At 43.8% G+C, this 23,153-nt stretch overlaps 1 protein-coding gene across 3 annotated transcripts in view; it reads left to right on the top strand.

Annotated features, from left to right (window-relative positions):
• Positions 1-23,153, top strand: part of hdac4 (histone deacetylase 4) — a 140,464-nt gene that overhangs the window by 95,693 nt on the left and 21,618 nt on the right. For all 3 annotated transcript variants that reach the window (XM_028990486.1, XM_028990487.1, XM_028990488.1), the window contains 13 exons: positions 6,714-6,842; positions 7,343-7,455; positions 8,082-8,198; positions 8,546-8,756; positions 11,018-11,214; positions 12,243-12,437; positions 13,290-13,476; positions 14,266-14,399; positions 15,437-15,539; positions 16,297-16,343; positions 19,945-20,052; positions 21,446-21,501; positions 22,915-23,002. In XM_028990486.1, the coding sequence (XP_028846319.1) occupies positions 6,714-6,842; positions 7,343-7,455; positions 8,082-8,198; positions 8,546-8,756; positions 11,018-11,214; positions 12,243-12,437; positions 13,290-13,476; positions 14,266-14,399; positions 15,437-15,539; positions 16,297-16,343; positions 19,945-20,052; positions 21,446-21,501; positions 22,915-23,002 (1,685 nt within the window). The remainder of the gene's footprint in view (positions 1-6,713; positions 6,843-7,342; positions 7,456-8,081; positions 8,199-8,545; positions 8,757-11,017; positions 11,215-12,242; positions 12,438-13,289; positions 13,477-14,265; positions 14,400-15,436; positions 15,540-16,296; positions 16,344-19,944; positions 20,053-21,445; positions 21,502-22,914; positions 23,003-23,153) is intronic.

Genomic DNA, 23,153 nt, shown 5'->3' with positions numbered 1-23,153 from the left:
GCTTTTAACCATCATCCTTAGTGAGCAGTGGGCAGCCATGACAGGCGTCTGGGGAGCAGTGTGTGGGGACGGTGCTCTGCTCAGTGGCACCTTGTCAGCTCGGGATTCAAACCGGCAACCTTCTGATTACGGGTCCGCTTCAATGAAGTCCAGTCATTCCAAGGATTGGGTGGAAGTGTATTGAGGCCATTCAAATCCATTAAAAAAAATTTCTGCTGGAAATGATTGTTGTTCTGTCCCCAGCTGTGTTGAGATGATCCACGAAAGCGAGAGGTCCTGGGTGTCTTGCCCTGTGGATCAGCATCAGAGTTTCTTCCGGACCCCCAGGGAGGAAGGGAGGGGGTAAAGTTCTGGGTTGCATGCGAGAGCCTTCCCACCAGCACCAGTGGCAGCAGAAACAGCGGCCAGGCACTCAAACGGCAAAAGCAGGACCACCTCGCCCTCGTTTAGCGTTTAGATAGCGCTACAGGAGTCCCTCATAAATCACGCTAGAAATGAGCCTGTCAGGCTCGAAGGCTGCAGCACAGCCCCCTGCGAGACCACAGCAATTACTGCACAGTGCACGGAGGGGATGGTGGTGGTCTGCGTTACAGTGGCCACAGATGGGAAGGTGGAGTAGCCCCACCCCTCGCTCGACTGTAGGAATTTGTGGTGCACCAGAGGCACACACCTTTAAGGCAAAAGACTTGCTGGTCCCACGAACGTAATCATCCAGGAGATGAACGCTGTGTGTGTGTGTGTGTGTGTGTGTGTGTGTGTGTGTGTGTGTGTGTGTGTGTGTGTGTGTGTGTGTGTGTGTGTGTGTGTGTGTGCGCACACATCAATTTAAGAACAGAAGTGGACCCAATTCATTTTGCACGGCAGTAATTGACATCAATTCACCTCTGCTAACAAAACCAAACCAAGCGATTTTCAGTGCTGCAATTCAAGTAGGTGGTTTGGAGATGAGAATAATGCCCCTTGTCTTATTGTTTGCTTCCAAAATATCCCCCTGTATGATAAACAAGCATAGCTGCTTAATCTTTTTCCCTAATATTTTTCATGGTTGTAATTCACATGCATTTTTAGAAGCCTTTTTAATTATGTTCTAAATTGGCCCATTAAAACCATTTTGTTTTCATTTATAGTAACTGTTCATTATATTTTCTCATTTCTAAACTATAAACATAGCGATGGTTGAATTAGTAAGTTAGTACACATGCAAACGCACACAGACCTACACTCTACTTTGAAAAACTGAGCGGCTCAAGGTATATGACGCTGTTGACTGCATTCCTGTAAATTTTGACTTTCATACGCTGGGTCTGCTCCTGTTCTATTGCATCTTACATCATTCTTTGCTTTGCATCATGGGAGTGGGTCTGCCTGAAAGGACGCCGCCTTTAGAGCTTCCTGAATGTATTATCCAGCCGCTCTCACCGTCAGTAATTAGCTTTTAGTGGCTTCCACTGTTCGGCTGTAATTCATTTCCCTTCGAGACCCTTTCACGTATTTGGATTGCAGTTGGTAAAGCCTTTTAAAAATCTGAAATGGGTCTCTTTGACATAAGCGTAGGCACCATGTGTCTTCAAACTGCACTCGTCATACAAGTCAACCTTGCTTTGTTTAGGAAGAGGGGGACAATTGACTCTGTTTCATCCTGCGCCTATAGAATCAGAATGTGTGCTAATGCATCAATTGTGATGCAATTCAGGTGATGTAGCATTTACTAGAGTAAATCGTCACACCATCAGAAATATTATTTCTGTTTCTGGTGTTCCCAGGAACTCTAGCTGCCATAGTTCACATTCAGTTGCATTTTTAACAACGTAATCTGAAGGTAATCGTGCAGTTATTGAATGTCACTGGGTAGGTGCGCACCATCCAGGCACTTTCACTCGCAGCTTTCACTCTGCCCATTCATATTCACGTTGATTTAGCAATTTTCACCAGTTGTGCAGAGGAGATGGAGGCCAAAGGTGGGGGAAAAGTCTGGGATGAATTGCCTTGGACCTTAAACGCAATCAGGCTTATCAACCTGAAGGTCTCATTTTGGAATTTAATACCTTCTAATGAATGTTGGGACTAGATCTGTGGGCAGCGTTAGGTCCCTCATTGAGCTGAAGATTGGGGTATGGGTCACTTTGGACCAGTCCACTAAATTGTCCACTAAACCGGTTTTAACAGACAGCCAACTTTATTGTAATTGAATCAGATTTCCAAAAAGGTTAACAAACCACCAAAAGGACAAAGCACCACTTTTTTAGCGCACTGGACGTCATTGAATAATGTTGAGTTGTACTGTACTTTGTCCCACTCTGCACATAATCAATCGGCTCACACTCCCAAAGGCACTTGTGCTCTTTATTAAAAGCTGAGAGCAGAGCTTATGGCTCATTTCTTTCTTATCTGAAGTCATTTAGACCACACCAAGGGCTTATTAAGTACATGCCAGTTGATAACTTTTGTCTGTCATTTCCGATTCTCCACACCAGTGACTCGCCATGGCTTAACACCAGCTGGATTTTGCATTTGAGAGTTTTAAGAGGATTCATCACTCTGTAACATCCTCTCTGGGACACCTCATGCCTTGTAACTGTCATTTAAATACATTTTGAAGACATTGTGTGAGATTAAGGACCTCAGCCCAGCTCAGCTCAAGTGCACATTATCACCCGATCTAACATCTTAATCCATCTATGCATTCATTGAGTTGGAGAAGCTTCCGTTTCAACCTCTCTGCAGTATGCTGATTTGCAGCATGCATTTTTTGTTACAGTAACTCTATAGATAGGTAGCTACATTAAATTGGGTTTTGGATCATGCATTAAATCAAGCCTTTGTTTAAGGTTTATTACTGTCCCCCTTTGGATGGACATAGATTTGCATGCCTGCAACAATTTTTTTGTTTCCACACTGCATTTGAGGGTCCATATGGTATGAAGAGAACTGTGGGCTATTCATCATTTGAAGAGTTTCCACTAATAGGTCTTTTTATCCTAAAAGATTATGATGAGTTTCAGACAATTACCAGAAAGGTTTCTTGTGTTTCTTAAAAATGACCTTTTAACCAGTTGTCCATCTGACATCTGTGATTTTGTTCTATGTGAACTCATTAAAAAGGCTTCTGAAATTCCCTTGAATCAGAAATTTATGAAGCCTCTCATAGGTGTAAATAGTATTTATCCTGAGAATGTCGGGCCAACTTACACATGTTGAAACATTTGAACGTTCCAAGCCATGCTTAGTTTGGATGCTGGAAGAGTGTTCTCCAGGAAAGCGATTTGGAACCTTTCACCCCACTAAATCAGTGAAAAGCAGTTTTGAGTGATTTCATTCCTGAATGGAGTCCTTTCAGGCTGACATGGCATCATAACCAGCATTGTGAAGATAACTTTTCAGAAGAATGATGTCCCTATTCATAATCTTTTAATGCCTTATTTTTTTATTCAAGATCCATGTATTGTCAAAAGAAGGTAAAATCATTTCCTTTGAGAAGACACATCTGTCCTGATGTTTTCTCGCTCCACCACAGAATGTGTGCTTTTCCACTCTGAAATCTTTTCTATTCCAGGTCATTTGATTTTAATGGACTGTCATTAAGGACATTTCCAGTAGTTCTATATTGTTCTTTAGACATCCAGGAGAGAATGTATGCATATGATAAATTTGCATCTGTGTGGTACACCAAATGAAGTGGTTTGGACATGCAGTGATAGAGTGTGTGTGTGTGTGTGTGTGTGTGTATGGGATGGTTAAAGGCTGCCATTTGTGAGTGCGTGGCATCAGCAGAAATCACGGGCCACTGCAGTGGACGTGAGAGCAGGGCCGCAACTTCAAAGTCACCGAGTCCCTGAATGACCGGGCCTTTGCAGACTGCAGACACGCTCTAAGCCCCGCTTCTGCCAGCTCAACACTTTTTCCACCGCACAGGCGCGATAGTCCAGGCCCCAAAACACCACACCGCGCCGCGCCGCCATCTCCCCTATACACACCCATCAATTCACATCAGGCCTCTCCACCGTGGGCCACCTGCCAAGACCTCAAGGTTGGCTCGCCGCTCGATTTCAATTAATAACACAGAATAAAGAAGGCTGATGGCACTTACTGGCCCTCTTTATTCCCCTTGATTATTTATTAATTTCAGCTCGCAGACTTCCTTATGCTGAGCGATGGCCAAGGCTTCCTGGAATGTGGTGCAGCGTGCAGTATAGAAGATGAAGACATATCTCCACCTACACCCCCCCGATGCTGCGGCATCAGCTGATCACCTTGGCGTTACAAGTGGTGCTCAGAGTTAAAACTGCTTTTCTGAACTACGCAAAGCGGGTCATTTTATTTTACCTACACAATATTCAACTTTTCTTTAACTAAAGTGCATGGAACGTTTAGAATGTGTTATGTTTACGTTTGTTGAAGGCTAGGCTGCTAATGTGAATCATTAATGGCAGGATGCAGCGCTTGGATGTATTTTTTTTGGAGACGAGCCCTCCTCTAACGGGAGTCCGACCGCAACTCCTCTTGCTCTCCAACTGAAAGTGCATTTTCAAAAAGTCTCATCTCCTGGACTCCTGGCAGTCTTACTGTAATCCCGTCTCCCAGATGGCTAAACTTACTCTCCCAGCCATTAGACAGGAATTTTTCTTAGTGTGAGCATATGGGTTTCCTATTGCAATTTATTTTATTTTTTGTTTTCTTCATTTCTGATGAACTTTGTGTTTGTGGCATATCAGGCACATTTAACACAGGTCATGGAGCTAATTAGAGCCCGGCAACTAATTGAGGGGAGGATTGAAAAGGGTGCGTCGTTTGAATAAAGTCTGATGTGTTGGGCGAGTGTCGAGATTAGGGCTTCACACGGACATTTCCCTATAATTAGATGACAGCTCTTCGTCCTTCATTCTGTGTCTTGTAGGCTGGAGTGACGGACTGTACATTGATTCCCAACCCGTGCACATTTGTTAAATGATGAACAAGCTGCTGATAGCCTGTTACTGCTGTGTTCTATTAATTGGCAGTAATGTGCTAATTGGGAGATGTCAGACATTTCGGAGGTTTATAAAAATGAAACTGGAGTGGGAGTGCTCAGTATTGAGGTGTGGGTCACAGTACGATTATATCACTGTATATCATGCGATATTCTACAGTTCACTGAAAATGTAAAAACAGAGCTAAAGTATTAGATGCTGTGATTGGTCTGTCATGTTTGGCATTTTCACTCTGCCTGAAGTACCAAGCATTTTAAAGTACCCAGCTGTACAGCGCCATGTGTCCTCTGCTTTTAACCGTCATCCTTGGTGAGAAGTGAGCCATGACAGGCGCCCGGGGAGCAGTGTGTGGGGACGGTACTTTGCTCAGTGGCACCTCACTGGCACCTTGGCGAATCGGGATTCGAACCGACAACCTTCGGATTACAGGGTCGCTTCCACTGCCCCAGCACCACCCGGTGGACATAATTTGTATACAAAAATATCGATATTTGATGTGGACAATATCACCATGTAAAATATTGCTCTAGCAATATTTTCTAACACCCCTATACTGTACCCTATTATACACAGTATCAAAATTGATCAGAACATGCACTTCAGTGGGCTATGAACATGTAAATTAACTTACTTGCTTGGATGACAGAGCTAATAATATTTTATTTATATAAAATACTACATGTTGGGTAAAAAAAGCTGCTATTTTTTATGTTAACTTCATTGCAATATGTTTTAGACTATATTGCATTTTTGCAGTAGTCTATGTTGTTTTGTACAGAGCCCAGGAGGTGTCATGTTAGTGAATATTTTTACTGCTTTCCTCACATCTTAACTTACATTTTTTTATTAAACCATTATTATTATTGTTATATTTGATTATATCATCAGGATACATATAAAGTTTTATATAAAGCTATAAAATGCTGAAATCAGTAGCAGCTGAATCCTAAACTGCTCGGACTATTCAACTCAGAGTGCACTGAGAATGCTTAAGAAGCCCATTACCTCTCATTCAAATTAGTGACTATACAGGCAGCATTCAGTATCATGCAATTTGCCATCTATTCATTAATAGAATCAGCCTGCGAAATAATAAATATTTAGAAAGACAACACAAAAGTACCTTTTGGGTTTTGTTTTTTTGGGTTTGCGTGTATAATTATTTATTGGCAGTTTCAACGTCAAACTGCAGCATGCAGGAGCTTGTCACCTGACTGAATGAATGTAAACAAAGTAATTAAGTCATATTTATATCCTCCGACTGAGGGAATGTTTGATCTTAACTATGGTATAATCTTATTTGTGAACCTTACAGCCTGGGATTTGACCGTACTGAGGCCAGCACAAACAAGTAAAGGGTCATGTGCTCTTATGCTACGTCAAGGCCACCAGGGTTTTGGGAAATAAATTTAAATGAAAAATAAGAGTGTCTTGCTTGCTAGTTAGTTTTACCAGAGAAGGATCTCATCCTGAGAGCAAATAAAAGAAGAAATGTGGTGATATTCAGTGATGTTAAAACTGTTTTTTTCCCTCAGATAGTTCAGGTTCATCTACAGAGCCTTTTTTTTTTTCTGAATGTAGAATGTTTGACGTTAACCTTTTGTCTATACCACAGATTCCTTTGTTCTCCTTCATATGTTCTCCCTTGTTCTCCTGTGTGTGCCTGGAAAACCCCTTTACAAAGACTGGAGGCACATCTTTCATGTACCCACACTTTTCTCATGGATTGTTCTCTCCTTTTTCCAGCCTCTGAACCCAACTTGAAGCTCCGTTCCAGACTAAAGCAGAAGGTGACAGAGCGTAGAAGCAGTCCCTTGCTTCGCAGGAAGGACGGCCCAATTACCACTGCCAAAAAACGCTCTCTGGACATGGCAGGTAAGCATGTGTCTTAGGGCAGCATTTGCACATCAGTGGAATACTTACAGCATAGTACAAAGATTATTCCGTTTCCTAAAGGGGACTCTTGTTAGCCGGGGGTTACATGTTAGCATGCAAAAGATAATTTCAACATTTTATGTAACAATGCAATATTTACATTTACATTTACAGCATTTATCAGACGGCCTTATCCAGAGCGACTTACAATCAGTAGTGACAGGGACAGTCCCCCCCCTGGAGCAATTTAGGGTTAAGTGTCTTGCTCAGGGACACAATGGCAGTAAGTGGGATTCGAACCCGGGTCTTCTGGTTCATAGGCGAGTGTGTTACCCACTAGGCTACTACCACCCAATATTATTTGATTCTAACGTTTTTGTGTTTGGCCCGAGACCTCCTTCCCTCAGTAACCCTGCATTTATTATGGATAACCGTAAATACAATACAGTGTCATATCACCAGTTACTGATAGGTGGTGTTTTGTGGATCTTGTGTTGTAGAATCAGCATGTAACAGCGCCCCCGGTTCAGGACCAAGTTCTCCCAACAACAGCTCCAACAACATCACCAATGAAAATGGGATCACTGGCTCCATCTCCAGTAGCTCAATTGAGGTAAACATCGGAGTGAAAGTCTGTCTTGAGCAACTTCAGTGCTTTTGGACCTGCAATTGTGCCAAACCACACTAGTTGTGTGTTTCCATTAACAGTCAAAACTGCACAAATTGAAAATGCAACTCAAAAACACACCCAGTGGAAAAAAAATCTTTCTCGAAATAACTTTCATATATCACCAAAAATGGAAACGAATCCACTTCTTCATTTTCAAGTCACAGGATAAACTTCAAAGAATCACACGGCAATCTGCAGTAGATCACACTAAATGTCTGGACGGCAGAGGAGACTGCTATCTTCTAAATTCAGTTAAAAATAGAAGGCCATCCTTGTATGTGGCCGTCCTTATGCAATAAATAATAATGAAATAAACCTGACAACTTTTAGAAGTTACTAATCTTCCATTGCTACTTTTTTTAATCCCATAATATTGTTTCATTAATTCTTCCACAAATCTTGAACAGAAACTCTGCTGCTAAGGGTTCCTAAGTTCTGGATAACTTCCAATCTCCAGTGGACTCAAGACCTGTAGGGGACCAGAGTGCAGTCAGACAAGACCTGTTTATTTTTTATCGGCCGTTTGTTAATCTCTCCATGTCTGTGTTCTGTGCGCTGCTCTGTTCCAGCCGTCCCTGGCACACAGGCTCACCGGCCGAGAGGGCCCCATGAGCCAACTGTCTCTGTACACATCGCCCTCCCTCCCCAACATCACACTGGGCCTGCCAGCCACCGGCCCCTCCAGCGTGAGTGTCTCTCTCTGCCTTTGTTTCTTCTTTTTCTCCTCCTTTTTTTTCCTCATCTCCTCCGACACCCGGTGGGCTTGCTTGCGCACACTTGGCCTTTGGCTGGAAAAGTCCAAATAGAAAGAGGGGCCCTGTCTAGACTCAATGTGGCCATATGCAGCTTTTCAGCCCCACTGACATTTCAGAAAGGAGCTATTGAGAAAGAAGGACTGACCACAGCTAAGTGACGTAAGGCTTTGCCCTTTTCATTGTCTGGGAAATTTTGGTATTGATTGTTACGTGGACGTTTTCTCTTCTTCTGCTCTAGTTGCCATGGATAGTTTTATTGTTTTTTTTTCTCCTCATAGGTGGTGTCTGGCCAGCAGGATGGTGAGAGGTTGGCACTGACAGGGCTGCAGCCAGGAATACCCCTCACCTCTCCGTTCATCCCAGGTGCCCGTCTCCCCACCTACATGCCTGCACCTGCGCTGGACCGGGATGGAAACTCCGCCCACAACCCCCTCCTCCAGCACATGGTGCTGCTGGAACAGTCAGCTGCACAGAACTCGCTTGTTGCAGGTTGGTCGGTTCAGGCTCTTACTGGTGCTAAGTGCATCACACGTGGGTTCAGTCAGTGACTGGAACAATGTAAAAGTATACGTTTGTTGAAGGCTTGAGGAACCCAAGCATCCCTATCTAAAAAAATGTTGCAAAACTAGTATTCAAGTTTTTAAAAATAATGGTAAATCCTTGTGTTTGCCAAAGGTTCAGCAACAAATGTCACTGTTACTAGCTTTAAATGGTTAATTTAAGCAGAGAACAATATTCAGCTGACTCAGGACGTCAGAGCCTGACAAGTTCTCAATTACACAAAACTAATTTAAAACATGTCTTGGAGAAACAAAAAGGGTACACTCAACCATCAATAAATACATATTCACATATTTTGCTGACCCCGATAAAAGTTCCAATTCAATAATCAAATAATCCATCCTGCTGCAATCCATACTGCAAAAGAAAACATTAAGTTTTCGCCAACTTCCCCTTCTGTAGCTCCCCCATAGCAATCACTAGAATGCCCCTGGTCCAATATACGAGGAACCAAATAAAAATACATACTATTGCCCATTACTCCATTGGACCAACTTTGGACCATCAGACCAATACTGAGGAAAACAAACAGTCAAAAACCTTACATTCACTCTACAAATACTAATCAATATTCTTTTTCTTTGCTTTGCCCCAAAACCGTAAAAAATGAAACCTGTTGCATTCAGGATGTATGTGTGTGTGCTCTTTTAAAAGTGGCTTTAAAAAAGGGCAAGAGTTTGTAATTTGGTGGCCTGTTAAGTGCCACAGTTTTTATCACGACTAACGGCCAGCCCACAGCTCCACTGACTCATAATGAGTCCGTCTCGCTGTGTGAAGAGCGCACTCCGGGTCACCTCTTGATTTCCACTGATTGCCTGTAAAACGCTCTCTTTTGAATCATATGAGTCACAAGCGCAGTTAATGTACCCCCCTCATGGACCGGTGGCGGGATGACGGCCACACCGAGGGGATCAATACACTCACCCACCTCAGATGAACGGCCCCTTTGACACAGTCAGCGGTCAATTTTCGCAGTAACGATTTGCTGCATCACGGAACATTTGCAAGGGGTAGCCCCGCTTCGCTCAGGCCCATCAGTCACACTCGGCTCGTTTCGAAAGGTTGGAAGGGCGCGTGGGTGGATGTGTTTTAGATTGAGCTCAATCAAAGCTGAAGCTCTTTTAACAAAACATCAGCTTCCTCATCAAACCCTTGAACTGCCTTTGGTGCAGTTTAGAAACTTATCATTTGCTCCACGATAGCAATATCGCAAAGAAACTTGATTGAAACGTCAGAGATCTGTGGAGAGCAATAATATTTTCCTTCCGTACAGAAATTCATCTGCACAGGCCAATTCCTGTCCATCTATGAAAGCCTACTTTGCATAAAATTTGATTGAATAGCTGAATTTAAATTATAATTCATTTTATGCTTTTCTTGAGAGTTGTAAGTGGCTTGGTCCACTCCCCTATTAATCTGAAAAGTGTCTGAAATTAAAAAAGAAAAAAATAAAAGATTCAAACATATTTTATTTGTGATTGCCCAATTTAATGAATTTAACCAGGTTTAAAACCTGTGTCTGTGGAACTGCTTTACTGTGCCCATGCTGTCCTAGCCATGGTGTGTCGTGTTTTGTGTGCTCTTGCACTCTTAATTATGTATTGATTGAAGTCGCGGCAGCAGCTTTTTGAAACGTGTTAATCATGCAGGGCTTTATATTCTCAGCACTCCTTGTTCATCTCATTTCTAAGAAACCAGCAGATGTTTAAGAGCCCAGAATAACATAATAAGTTAGTGGCTTCTGATCGGCCAGTTGATTTGTATGATTTAGCTGTGTGCACAAGACTCCATTACTTACATGTCATTTCAGTATGTGTCCTATAGGTAAATACTTAACTTAAAGAGTAACTTGGAAACATCAAAGTTGTGAATTAATGTTTTCAATACTGAAAATCAGAAATACTTCTATAGACCTGACCACATTATTTAACTACAAAGACTTCAAACTATTGGTTGTTGAAAAAACATTAATATTGTATTATTTAAATCAGAGGGTGGCCTAGGCTTTTGTGCTGTAGTGTAAACTTCATGTATAAGGCCAATGTATTGGTCTGAATTTAGAACATCTGGTATGAAATTATGATGTTCATGGAAGCAACTGTTTTTTTTAACACCATAATCTTATTTGCCTGGATTGTGTACCATATGTATCTGCATAGTGAGTTGTGATCTATATTTATGCTTTGCAGGTCTAGGAGGACTGCCCTTGACGTCAACCTCCATCCCCAAGCTGCACCGTCAGCACAGGCCCCTGGGGAGAACGCAGTCAGCTCCCCTGCCCCAGAACGCCCAGGTCCTGCAGCAGCTGGTGGTCCAGCAGCAGCACCAGCAGTTCCTGGAGAAACACAAGCAGCAGTTCCAACAGCAGCAGCTCCACATCAACAAGGTGGGCCCACCCTGTCTCTTCTACCCATCATGCCCCTCGTCGCTCCTCCGACAAAGACCAAGGCAGAAGAGAGATAGAAACGGGCCTGGTGACATCAGTAGTTTATTTGACTTCCTCTTAAATAATCTGTCATTTTCAGCATACGGCTCTTCTATATATATACATTATTTAGGTCTAATACTGCACTTTCAGCAATAATCTGTGGAGAAACTTTGTTCCCAAAGTTCCTCCAGCTGCAGAATAATAAAATCTGTTTTGGTTTTATGCTTACACAGTTTAACACAGCAATCATCTTCAACTGCCTATCGGGCAGACGGGAACTTCGGGTGAGTGTTCCCTTTAAGCGAGCAGTGTAGAGCGGGGGGGGGTGGCTTGTTTGGAGAAGAGGACAAGGATGAGGCAACTTCTGAGCGCTCTGACGTCAATGATGTTCCCCTGGCGGGGAGCCATGGGCCCGTGTTGCTGCCAGTGCTGCTGGTTTCCCCTTAAACCTGCGCGGGTGGGCGGGGTACAATTCCTGTCATTGCCGTGGCGACAGTGTTGGACACAGCTGCTGCAGGATGCACCCAGAACAGACTTTTGCTCACTTTTTACTCTTTCACTTATGTGGGTTTTTTTCTTTCTCCATTTTTGCTACAAAGTTCTAATGACACATTAGTTCTCAGATTGTTCCAAAGGGAAAAAAACACTGAGCCTTTTTTATTAAAAAAAGGATTCTGAGTAACATTAGTTTTTAACGTTTTTTAGTTTATTTTATAACGTTTTTTTTTGTTTTGTAAAATTAATATTAATTGGTGTGCCTTAGACTGCCCACAATAAAAGACCACTCTGAAATGCACACAGTTTTGCACCTGTGCATATTCATGCTTATTATTAACAATATTTCACAGTAATGGCTCTTTTGTGGATGTAGAAATGTATTAAGTGTTGCATTTATATTTGTTCTCAGTGTATGTATAATTGTGACTTGTTACGGTTTAGTATTGTGTGTGAATTGTTTTGATAATTGTTGCCATTTACTCTCTCAGATGATGGCCAAGCCCGCCGAGCCGAGCCGGCAGCACGAGAGCCACCCAGAGGAGACTGAGGAGGAGCTGCGGGAGCACCAGGCGCTGTCCGAGGAGGGTCTGCCACGTGGGGTCACCATTAAACAGGAGCCCCCCGACGAGCAGGATGATGAGCTGCAGCGGGACAGGCAGGCCGAGGAGCTGCTCTTCAGACAGGTGAGACGCGCGAGGCGTCTCTCCAGGTTTCTGGACGCCAGTGCTTCAGAGTGAAATCTTAATTTGCATTAGAACGGACATTTATCCACCATCTGTGCATTTTAAATTTCCTCTATTTGACTTGTCCCAAACTTATGAATATAAAGCGGCCCTATTTCTGTCTGCACATGAGAAACACCCACCCACACACAGACATGCTTACACACACCCACCCACAAACAGACTCGTAGTCTCTGCCGGCGCCCACTCACCCAGCGAAGCGGCAAAGCTCCCGTTTTTATCTGAATGGCTCACGGCTGGATGCGTGGCGGTGCACACACCGCTCTCTGTCCCTCTCTCCCCCATCATTACTCGTCAGTCTGGTTGAGCGTCAGCAGGGGGCATCGGGCAAGCGGTGGTGATCTGTGTTGTGCAGAACCCCATGTCCCCATCAGGGAATCCGCACCAGGCCACTTCATGTCCTCTCCAGGAGCAGCACGGACTGCGTCAGGGTTTCAGTGGCTACCGAGCGGGACCAGCGCATACTGTGTTCTAAACTGGTGGAGATGTAAATCCAACCTCAATTCAGATATGAATGTCTGTTTCCGGTTTGCTCTGTGGAATCTTTCCAGAGACTGACATTTAAGTGCTGATAAAATGTCATGGTGGTTTTGCTTTCGTCTGCTGGTCTGTGTACAGAGCTCCACCTACTGGTGGTTCATCACACTGACAGCATGCAGATGATTCTTTTGCAGCTATACTGGGCTTTATGTTTTGCTTTGTTTTTTTGGAAACAAATGGAGCCTTAAAAAGTGCCGAGGAGCAGGGATATGAAACATTTTCTTTCTTACACACCCTTTGTCTTTTGAGCAGCAGGCTCTCCTGTTGGAGCAACAGAGGATCCACCAGCTGAGGAACTACCGGGCTTCCATGGAGGCAGCAGGCCTGACCGTTACATTCCCAGGTCATCGGCCCCTCTCCAGGGCACAGTCGTCCCCAGCTTCTGCCAATTTCCCCATCGTGGTGCAGGAGCCACCCACCAAGCCTCGTTTCACTACAGGCCAGTCAAGCAGAGAGCATCTTGTCTCAACAGTTACTCTGCGCATTTACAAAATGCCTCTTTTTTTTTTTTTTTTTGCTGAACTCAGCTCTGCTACTATTGTGAATATTTGGATGTTTTTAACATTTTATTTTTAAATTAAAATAATGTGCAAAATTTCATTTTTAACTACATCTATTATTGTTAAAATTCTGAAGTGACACCCCTCTGTAATCCAGTTGTAGAATCTATAAGAATAATAATATAAATTGTCAAATTCTGTTCTTCACCACACTAAATGATGTTGTCAAGAGTTTAAAATTCCATCCTTCATGGCAAGTGCAGGGTGACACTTTGACACCATAGAGTAAAAAAAACAAGACACTTTAATTGTCTTGTTGTTATTAATAAATATGACTGTTAGAGGCTAATGTTATATAATGTATTTATTTAGACATCTTTTATTTATTTTCGCATTTCTGCCTCTTCTGTGTTGCTTTTGTTGTTTTTGAACTTGATTACCCTCTGGTGGCTGCCGTAGGATTATTACAGTGTTATCAGTGGCCAGTCATGCTTGATCACTATGGATGTATAATACTAATAATATTTATAATATTAATATAAACCCTGCTCTCCAGCTATGTGGTTTAATAAGGTATTCTGCTCTGGAATAATTGTTTGTCCTTGTTTTTTTTTTTCTGCACACTCCACTTATTTGGGGATCTCACTGTAATAACACTGTGCGTCTGCCAAGTGCCTTAAATGTAAATGTAAATTTTGTGTGTGTGTTTGTGTGTGTGAAATTTGCAGGTCTTGTTTATGACACTCTGATGCAGAAGCACCAGTGCATGTGTGGAAACACGAACACGCACCCTGAACATGCAGGCCGTATCCAGAGCATCTGGTCCCGCCTACAGGAGACTGGACTGCGCAGCAAGTGTGAGGTGAGTCCATGAGGCTTTTTCACTAAATCCACTTTTTCTTCAATTTTTAGGCCACGTTTCTTTATCAGCGATTTATCTTTTTCAAAGCAAAGTGAGTTTGTGATTTGAAGAGGGCACGTTCCAGGATAGGCAACGCTTCTCTGAAATGACCAGCAGTCTGGCAGGAAGTGTCCACCTAGCTGTGTCAGTGGCTGTCGGCCGTCCTGATAAGAGTTCAGTTGGCCCCCGGGGTCTTGCTTCTTATCTCCCCTCGCACCTGTTCTCGCCGTTCCAGTGGCCTGTCATCATCTGGAGAGTTGACTCACCCGGCCAGTCTGATTGTTCCGCCTGTATCTGATCGCCGGACTCACCTCCATAGCGTCAGAAGGGGATCCAGACAGTTGCGTAGCTGCGGTCTCTGTTTTTCACTAACAAACAAACAAACAAACAAAAAAAGGCTTCCACCAGCACCCCGCCCATCTGTCCTGTTGCAGCATGGGAAGTGGGAGTTGTTTCTCAGCAGGGATGTTTATTGTTCTGAGTGATGGGAACACAGAAATGGGGTTCAATTAAAGGCAGTCAGTGCTCTAATACCCCCTAATCTACAGCAGGGGGCCTGTTAAAAACACAAGCCTTCCCCCCCAAACCTCCAGCGCCGGGACCCCCGTGGCCCCCATTTAACAGGCAGCGCAGTTAAATGTGAGATACAGTACGCCCCAGTGCAGGTGTCACTTCAACTCAAACACACACACACACACACACACACACACACACAGCATCCCACGTCTGATGTGCCCTCTCACGACCTGGACAGGAGCCACCTAGACCAGTGTTAAAAAGGAGCAGTTAACCCCCTCAGTTCCACAGCACTTGCACATGACTAGGATCTGGTTTATTTGGTGGTAGGAATGGATTTTAGGCACATGACTGAGGTCAGCAGGTCTGGGTTCTGGTCTGCAGGTCTGCACAAGTTGAGTTCTTCTTCTTATTATTTTTTAATTGTGCATGGATTTCAAACTCTCTCTCTCTCTCTCTCTCTCTCTATCTTTCACTCATAGTGTATCCGGGGCAGGAAAGCCACTCTGGAGGAGCTGCAGACAGTGCACTCTGAGGCCCACGTGCTTCTCTATGGCACCAACCCTCTGCGACAGAAACTGGACAGTAAGCGTTTACGGTTTCCTGCACTCCTACCTCAGAACGTGGTGGTTTTATTCCGAGACCTCCCATCAGCAGCCAGACCCCGGTCATTGAACCGCACTCTTGCAAAATCCAGCCTCCCAGTCGCACAAAAGAAACTCTTTATTTGTCCGAAACTGCACCGTTTTCCCTCTTTCTTCTTTTATCAGACACGGCCCTGATTGAATCTGCCCTTAAGCTGTCCGACAAGGCCATCACCTTTCTGCCAATAACAACCGCACATGCAATTTTTCCATTACTTCACTCCGGGCCTTTCATGCTGCGATTGAATGCACTCTCTGCTCGGTTTAACGATAGCCCACCCCCTCGCTCAGTCACTGCAGGCTGCGCGCCACTCCGCCAGGGCTCAGACACCACCGCGGCCCCAGTTTCAATGACATTACTTTCCCCTTAATTACAAGTGTGAATGGGGCCGAGAAGAGCGTGAACTTCGAGCAGGATGATGAGAAGCGGTGTGTTTATGAACAAAAATGAATTCAAGCAAAGGAAGCACATGCCTCCGCTATTATCTTACATTTTTGGCTTTCGTGCTTTTTCCCTTCTGAGGAACCATGAGATGGTATGACCTGTTGTGCCTGTAAATTACGAACTCGCTTTTGTGGGATGACTTTGGGTAATGAGCGTAACTTCTGAGGTCACACTGTGCGGAGGTTCACCTGTAACCTTTACCTCTGTTGGCCCCCTCCCTCTCTTCCTGTCTTCCTCTCTTCTGTGTCTGCAGGCTCGCTAACACCCATGTTTGTGCGGCTGCCCTGTGGCGGAATGGGGGTAAGTTATTCTCTCTCTCACTCTCTCTCTCTCTCTCTCTCTCTCTCTCTCTCTCTCATGTGTAAATAATGGGCCTGTTTGTTCTCCCACAAGCCCCCCTGCCCCCCATCTCCAGCAGCAACAAAAACTGTTGCTCTGCTTTCCGCAGAGCAGGTAATTGTATCCAGATGTTTTCTATAAACAAGCTGTGTGTGTGTGTGTGTGTGTGTGTGTGTGTGTGTGTGTGTGTGTGTGTGTGTGTGTGTGTGTGTGTGAGAGAGAGAGAAAGAAAGAGTAGAGGAACAGGCGAGGGTTGGGGGGGGAATGGGTGTCTGTCTAGTGTGTGTGTGTGTGTGTGTGTGTGTAGGGGGGTGAGGCAAATATAATCTTAAGGATAGGGAATCATGAACTTTAAATTGGAATATTATTTACTGAAGTTAAATATTCATTAAGTTAATGATTCAGACAACTTTTTGATGTGTGTTTTATTAGATGCATTCTTACGGAATGTATTATATATGTATGTGTGTGTGTGTATATATCTATCTGTGTATTGACATTATACATGGCTCTTGGTAACATGGTGAGGAACATTACCCATAGGTTCTTCACAAACAGTACAGATGTCAGTGTCAATGAAAAATGAAATGAGGAATTAGTGATGCTCTTTGATGCTGCTTTTCAGCTACACTCCTCTTAATGTATTGCAAATTTATGTCCAGTTGTTGACGTGCCATTTGACAACTTATACTGTTAATGTAATTGAATGGGTGTGAAACATTATGAAAGTTTCCTCAAAATCGGCACCCCTTGCCTCTATCACAGCAGATCCCATATTTTTCACGCCAATTTAGGGAACTAAATTATGGGGAATCTTTTCTAAATTCCACTAAATTCTCAAAAAACAAACCATCACCTCAGAGAATCTCTTATTGAAAGCAGAAAATATCCAGATCTTTAATATCACAGACAAATCCAAGTACAGCAGTCACCTTTTCTGGTTGTTTTTTTTAAGCTTGGTTTGTGTATTGTAGAGTGGTACACAAGCAATCTATGAGATTATTGTCAATAGTCACAGCTGCTTTGTGACCAAACCCTCCCAGCTTCCAAAGTGAATTTCCAAGCTTCCAAAGTGAATGTCAATGTACTAAAAACACCTGATATGCTCAACAACCAGTAGTTTGAGTCTTTGTGGCTACATACTATCATATAAAGATCATGTATTTTATATAGCATGACTATGTATGTGTGACCCTAGTGTTTGTATGTATATTCTTATGCAAGTGTGTGTATAAGTGTAACCCGTGCACACATCTGAGCTGGTTAGTGTGTGATTGTGTGGGGGCCGGCGCGGGTGACTGCTGACCCCGGGTCCCCAGGTTGTGCTTGTGGGGGTGGTGGTGGTGGTGATGAAACGCAGGGCCTGTGGGCCTCCCCAGGAGCATGAGCCCCGTTGGTGAGAAACTGAAGGGCTCTGGACTCTTTTATGAAAATGGAGCAAAATTGTTGTCTTCCTGACTCTCTGCGTTGTGCCTCTGCATTGAAAATTAGCCTGTCAGAGTGAGGATAAGCTGTATTTACTCATTCCAACACGTTCCTGAAGTCCTCCTCTACCCCCCACCCCCAATTTTCTCACTCCCTTTATGCATATCTGTCCTACTCTTAAACTCCCCCTTTCCCCCAGCCTCTCATCCACATACTTAACATTTCCCACCCCCCCACTTCCCTTCGTCCCTCTATCACCCACTCAATAACTTGCTCACTGGCTTCACTCTCTGTTTTCCCTTCATTCCTCTCTATTGTAAATACACCACAGGCTCGTAATTCGTGACAGTCATTTTTGGCCCAGCTTGAAAAAGCAGGAAGTTTTTTGTGCTGCCCTTGAGCGCTCATGCCAGTGAAAACAAAATTCATAAATGGCCAAAGACCCTTGGTTTACCAGACCCCGTCAAGTGCTCTGGCAGGTCTCCTTACACCCACTATCCATTTGACTCTGTACCAGTGCCAGATACTGCTCCTGCTGTCTATGTGTTGTCTCAATCACTGCATCTCTCAGACTGGGTTAATATATACTAGAACTAAATGTAATTAAAATACAGTACTTAATAAATACTCTACAGCCAATTGGATTATTTACATGTTTTAATTAATACTGTTCTGAATGTTATTTAAAAAAATATTTGAACACATCTTATGAACTATATCAAAATAAAATATGAATGGAAAACAAAACAAAACCACACTTCAAGGAAATCTCTTAAAGAGTGCAAAAAATATCCAGGTCTGTAATATCATATACCTTGTAACTTTTTTTAGTATATGAGCTTTTTGTATAATAGCCACCTTTCTTGGTTTGTTTATAAACCTTGTGTGGTTGTTCTCGAACCTTGGTTCTCAAACTGTGTTGCTCTGCCTCCCTCTAGTGGTACAACATGAGTCTCTCAGATTATTGTTAATATATACAGCTGCTGTGTGTTTAAAGGCAGAGTATAGAAATCCTCAAATATAGTCAATATACTCTGTGTGGATGACTGTCATTAAATAATATTCATGTTACGAATAAAATCACCTTTGGTGTAAGCCGGTTAAATGGACCTGCATTAATGCATTTACCATGGAGGTGCTCGGAGAGCATTTTCTGAGTTGGCACTCATTGCGAACAGTTTTGTCAACCACTGTTGTAGAGAATTGTGTGGCTCTGCTGCCAATAAAACAAAACACACCCTCAGCCGAATCCAAGTCTTTTCCCAGCCATTATGCAAATGGCACCTGCTGAAAAGGTGACTCGGAATCACATGAATAATTCCTCTTATTGGCTTGAGCTGAACTGCTGCCTGACTGAATTGAAAATGGATCTTGGCATGTGTGTGTGTGTGTGTGTGTGTCTGTGTGTGTGTGTGTGTGTGAGTGTGAGTGCGTGCGTTTGCGTCTGCAGTAATTGTAGGCCGCGGGGCATTCGTGTGTTAGCATAATGAGTTGTGACTGATGAATGGCCAGCCTCTGTCCCCAGACGGGCCGGGAATTCACCTCGCTGGAGCTCCGGTTCCCGCCAGGTCTCCCCTTCAAATGTTTGCTCTGCATGTCACAGAATAAATGCCCCCTTGCACCCTCTCTGCCCCTGAGAGCAAACTCCCAGCATGCCCCTGCTTCCCTGGCTTTTGTCAGCTTAGTCTTGGAGATACTATATATGTGTGCTCTGCAAAACGACCTTCTTTGTGCGAAGAAAGGAATCAAAGTCTCTACTTTCACTGGCCTGCCTCGGTTTATGGCAGTGAGTAAATAAAGTCTTGGTGCAGGATGAGGAATTTTACTCGCCTGCCAGCCAGAATGTGATACAATGGACTTGAACATCTATTGTATGTTTTGTTAGACCCCATTGTAATGTCACTGGTGATATATTCTGGTGTGTGTGTGTGTGTGTGTGTGTGTGTGTGTGTGGAAGGGTAAAAGAAAAATGAACAAGGACTAAAATAGCATTTTGTAGTAGATCATTGGAACTTGTAACTTCATCCGTTCTCGCTACATGAGGAGTGATGTAATCAGGCCACGGGATCAAACATCTGTATACAGATGCAGCAGGTGTCTGAAGTGTAAGTGTGTGTGTGTGTGTGTGTTTGGACAGGTGGACAGTGACACCATCTGGAACGAGGTGCACTCCTCCAGTGCGGCACGTCTGGCTGTGGGTTCTGTGGTAGAACTTGTCTTCAAAGTGGCGTCTGGAGAACTGAAGGTGAGTCTGTCACCTTCTCTCCCCCGTCTTGTGGCTAGATGTCTGCATTGACTTGTGCAGTGTGAACAGGAAAATGTTGTGTGTGTTTACCTAGAACATAAAAAAAAATATTTTAAATATTTTTTCATTTGTTTTTGAACATCAACACAAATCTGCTGTGAAATTTCATCTTGTTTTGACTGAGATATTGATGATGAGATTATATAATGTAAAAAACTGTCACAATAGATTTTGATATTCATTCTCTCAATACATTTTCTGCTCTTTATTGTAGTAGCGTTGATATGATTGCATATTGAGTTTTGTTGAGTGGGGTGTGTCGGGTGGGATGCAGCCAGACGTTTTCAATTTAGACATTTACAGTCTGGGCTCAGAATTCATAACGCGGTTTCTGGACCGCATGGGCTGAGGGTAAAAAAATTAGCCGCCTGGACCCCTGACTGGGTCTCATTCAGCGAGCTCAGAGAAGACTGGGCCCCCTCTCGACTAAAGACGTGACCACAGGGTGACCACAGGTGACAGTAGTGGTTGTCATCACCCGTCACCTCTCTTCTATTAGAGTCCGTCCCCGGTCCTTCTCCTTGAGCACAGGAATGTCCCAGAGGCGTTAATTAGCACCTTGAGTCAGACGCCCACCCCCACCCATAAAACATCACCACCCGCCTGCCCACTTTCCTGTGTCTGCGGGCAGAGCCTGGCACTGATGCCAACCGTTTGAACACAGTAGGCGGGACGCTTGCTGTAGCAGGTACCTGCTTTACGAGCTGCCACCGCCACGGCCCCGCCACCGAGCCACCTGCAGCGTCTGCAACCCCACCCAGGCATCAGACTAATGACATTCCTGGTCAAGGAGCTCACACCACAACGCTGCCATCTCTACTGTAAATGTTATGATTTGAAACTTGACCCTGCCCTCTCCCGAAGGTTTCGCCCCAACACCCTCCTGCCCATCAGCACGTTCTTAAATCAGGCCGTCGCCGGGCGCCGTGACTCCGGCGCGGCCCGGCCGTCCGCTCTGGGGTCCCCGCCGGAGCCTATCACCACCCCTCATCTCCCCCGGACCTCCCCCATGCTAAAATAATATCCTCTGGAGTGGGCCGGCTAACTAATGCAACGCAGCTGCCTCAACATCATTAGAGTGGGAGTCCCTCAGACACAACCGTGCAAACAGTGGGGAGAGTCTCCCGGCCGGCTTACAACACACACACACTTCCACACAGAGATCCACTGGGAGCTCCACTCATGCGACATGGGCGATGTGTGATAGGCCACTGACCCAATGACCTGCTATGGAAAAGCTATTAAGAGAGAGCGATGAGAGGATTTAATATTAAGGGAGAAAAGGAATGTGTGTGTGTAAGAGAAAACACTGAATGCTCTCGTTTCCTTGTAGAATGGTTTTGCTGTTGTAAGACCTCCAGGACACCATGCAGAGGAGAGCACCCCAATGTGAGTTGGCCACACCCCTTCATTCATTCCTTATGGACCCATCCCGTTTTATTCTTTACATCCTACACACTTACTTATGTAGGCATGACTGTCAATAAAGGTTTAAAAGTCTGATTCTTTTTGAAGAAAAATGGCAAATGATTTCCAGTATATAAAGAACCAATAAGAATGTAAATATTGCAAAATGCAAATTGCATTGCAAAATCAATATTGCCTGTAATGTGATTTTTGAAAGGATGAATAAATAACAGCATGCACCCATAACAGACATATGTTTGTCATTAACCAATTATTAAACTATGAGACAGCGAATCAAAATCTGTTTATTTCTGCATCAGACTGTCACAAAATGTTAATTTTTACTATCAGTAGTAGATGAATGTCTTAATCATAAATCATAATCTTAATCATAAATTCATAACAGAATTATCCCCCTTCTAAAACGAACATCCCTCTTTTCCATCTCTTGCGCTATTTTCATATCAATGAATACGTAGGCCTATTGAGTAAAATACCGTGAGCGAAAGGACATGCACAAATAGTGAATTTTTTTAGGTGACTCCAGGGCCGGCCCGTGGCATAGGAAATATTGGCAAATGTTAAAGACACCATCCATCCAGGGGGCGCCACAAACGAAAGAAGAAAATAAAGTGTTTCTTAAAACTAGTTTGTATTAATGTGTCTTAAAATGAGAAGAACAATCCCACGTGAATTTACTTACACACCCTCAACTCTGCTTTTTTTTACGACACCAAGTGTGACACGAATTGTCTACTGTAGCCATGAGAGTAGACTACAGTCAGAGTGCTGCGTACACACTGGTATTTGAGGGCAAATTCAAAACCTGACTGCTTTGCGACTAAATCTGAGTATCTGACACATAACATCCACGCCATGCGTGTTGTTTTAGGATAGTAGAATATATTAATTATATTGTTAAGCAACAATAAAAAGGGTGCACAGTTGGTCTCTCACCATGTGCACTTTCATCAGCACAAAATATGTCTGGTAAGCAATAAAATTCACCATCTTGACTACTGCCAGTAACATATAAGCTCATCAATAATCTGGAGTTTATCAATAAACCAGAATTTAGTATGAGTTTTTGAAGGATCTGACTGCACATGCATTACTGGTGCAGCCATCCACACTGAATGTTAAGGGTGGCCCTGCTGTAGCAGCACGCAGGCAGTGGGCCAATGCTCTGCACCTCACTGGGGGCAGTGCAGTCTGATCCCAGGCCAAAGCTTTGTGCCTGATTGATGCCATTAGTGAAACGAGTTAAGGCAGCAGGCCAGCATGTGGACTCACCAGAGGATCACACTCCACTTCATGAAATTATACAATAAACAAGTGGCTGACCATCTCTCTCCTGCTCTCCTCCCTTTTATTTTTCCTGTGTTAAAATAACAGGGGATTCTGCTATTTCAACTCAGTGGCCATAGCAGCTAAACTCCTGCAGCACCGGCTCAACGTCAGCAAGATTCTTATTGTGGACTGGGTGAGTTGATGACAGTAAAATGTGGCTTAGACCCAGTTGAAATGTTTTATTTTGAACATCGGGGTTCGTTTCTTGTGGCCTACAGTACATCCTGGTTAAGAAGCACAGCATGGGTAAAGTAGGTCAGACGGTGGCACGAAATGGGCGCACG

Source organism: Denticeps clupeoides, chromosome 9, assembly GCF_900700375.1.
Source record: "Denticeps clupeoides chromosome 9, fDenClu1.1, whole genome shotgun sequence".
Taxonomy (NCBI): Eukaryota; Metazoa; Chordata; class Actinopteri; order Clupeiformes; family Denticipitidae; genus Denticeps; species Denticeps clupeoides.
The sequence above is the reverse complement of the archived record's forward strand: the minus strand, read 5'-3'. Positions and strand labels throughout refer to the sequence as shown.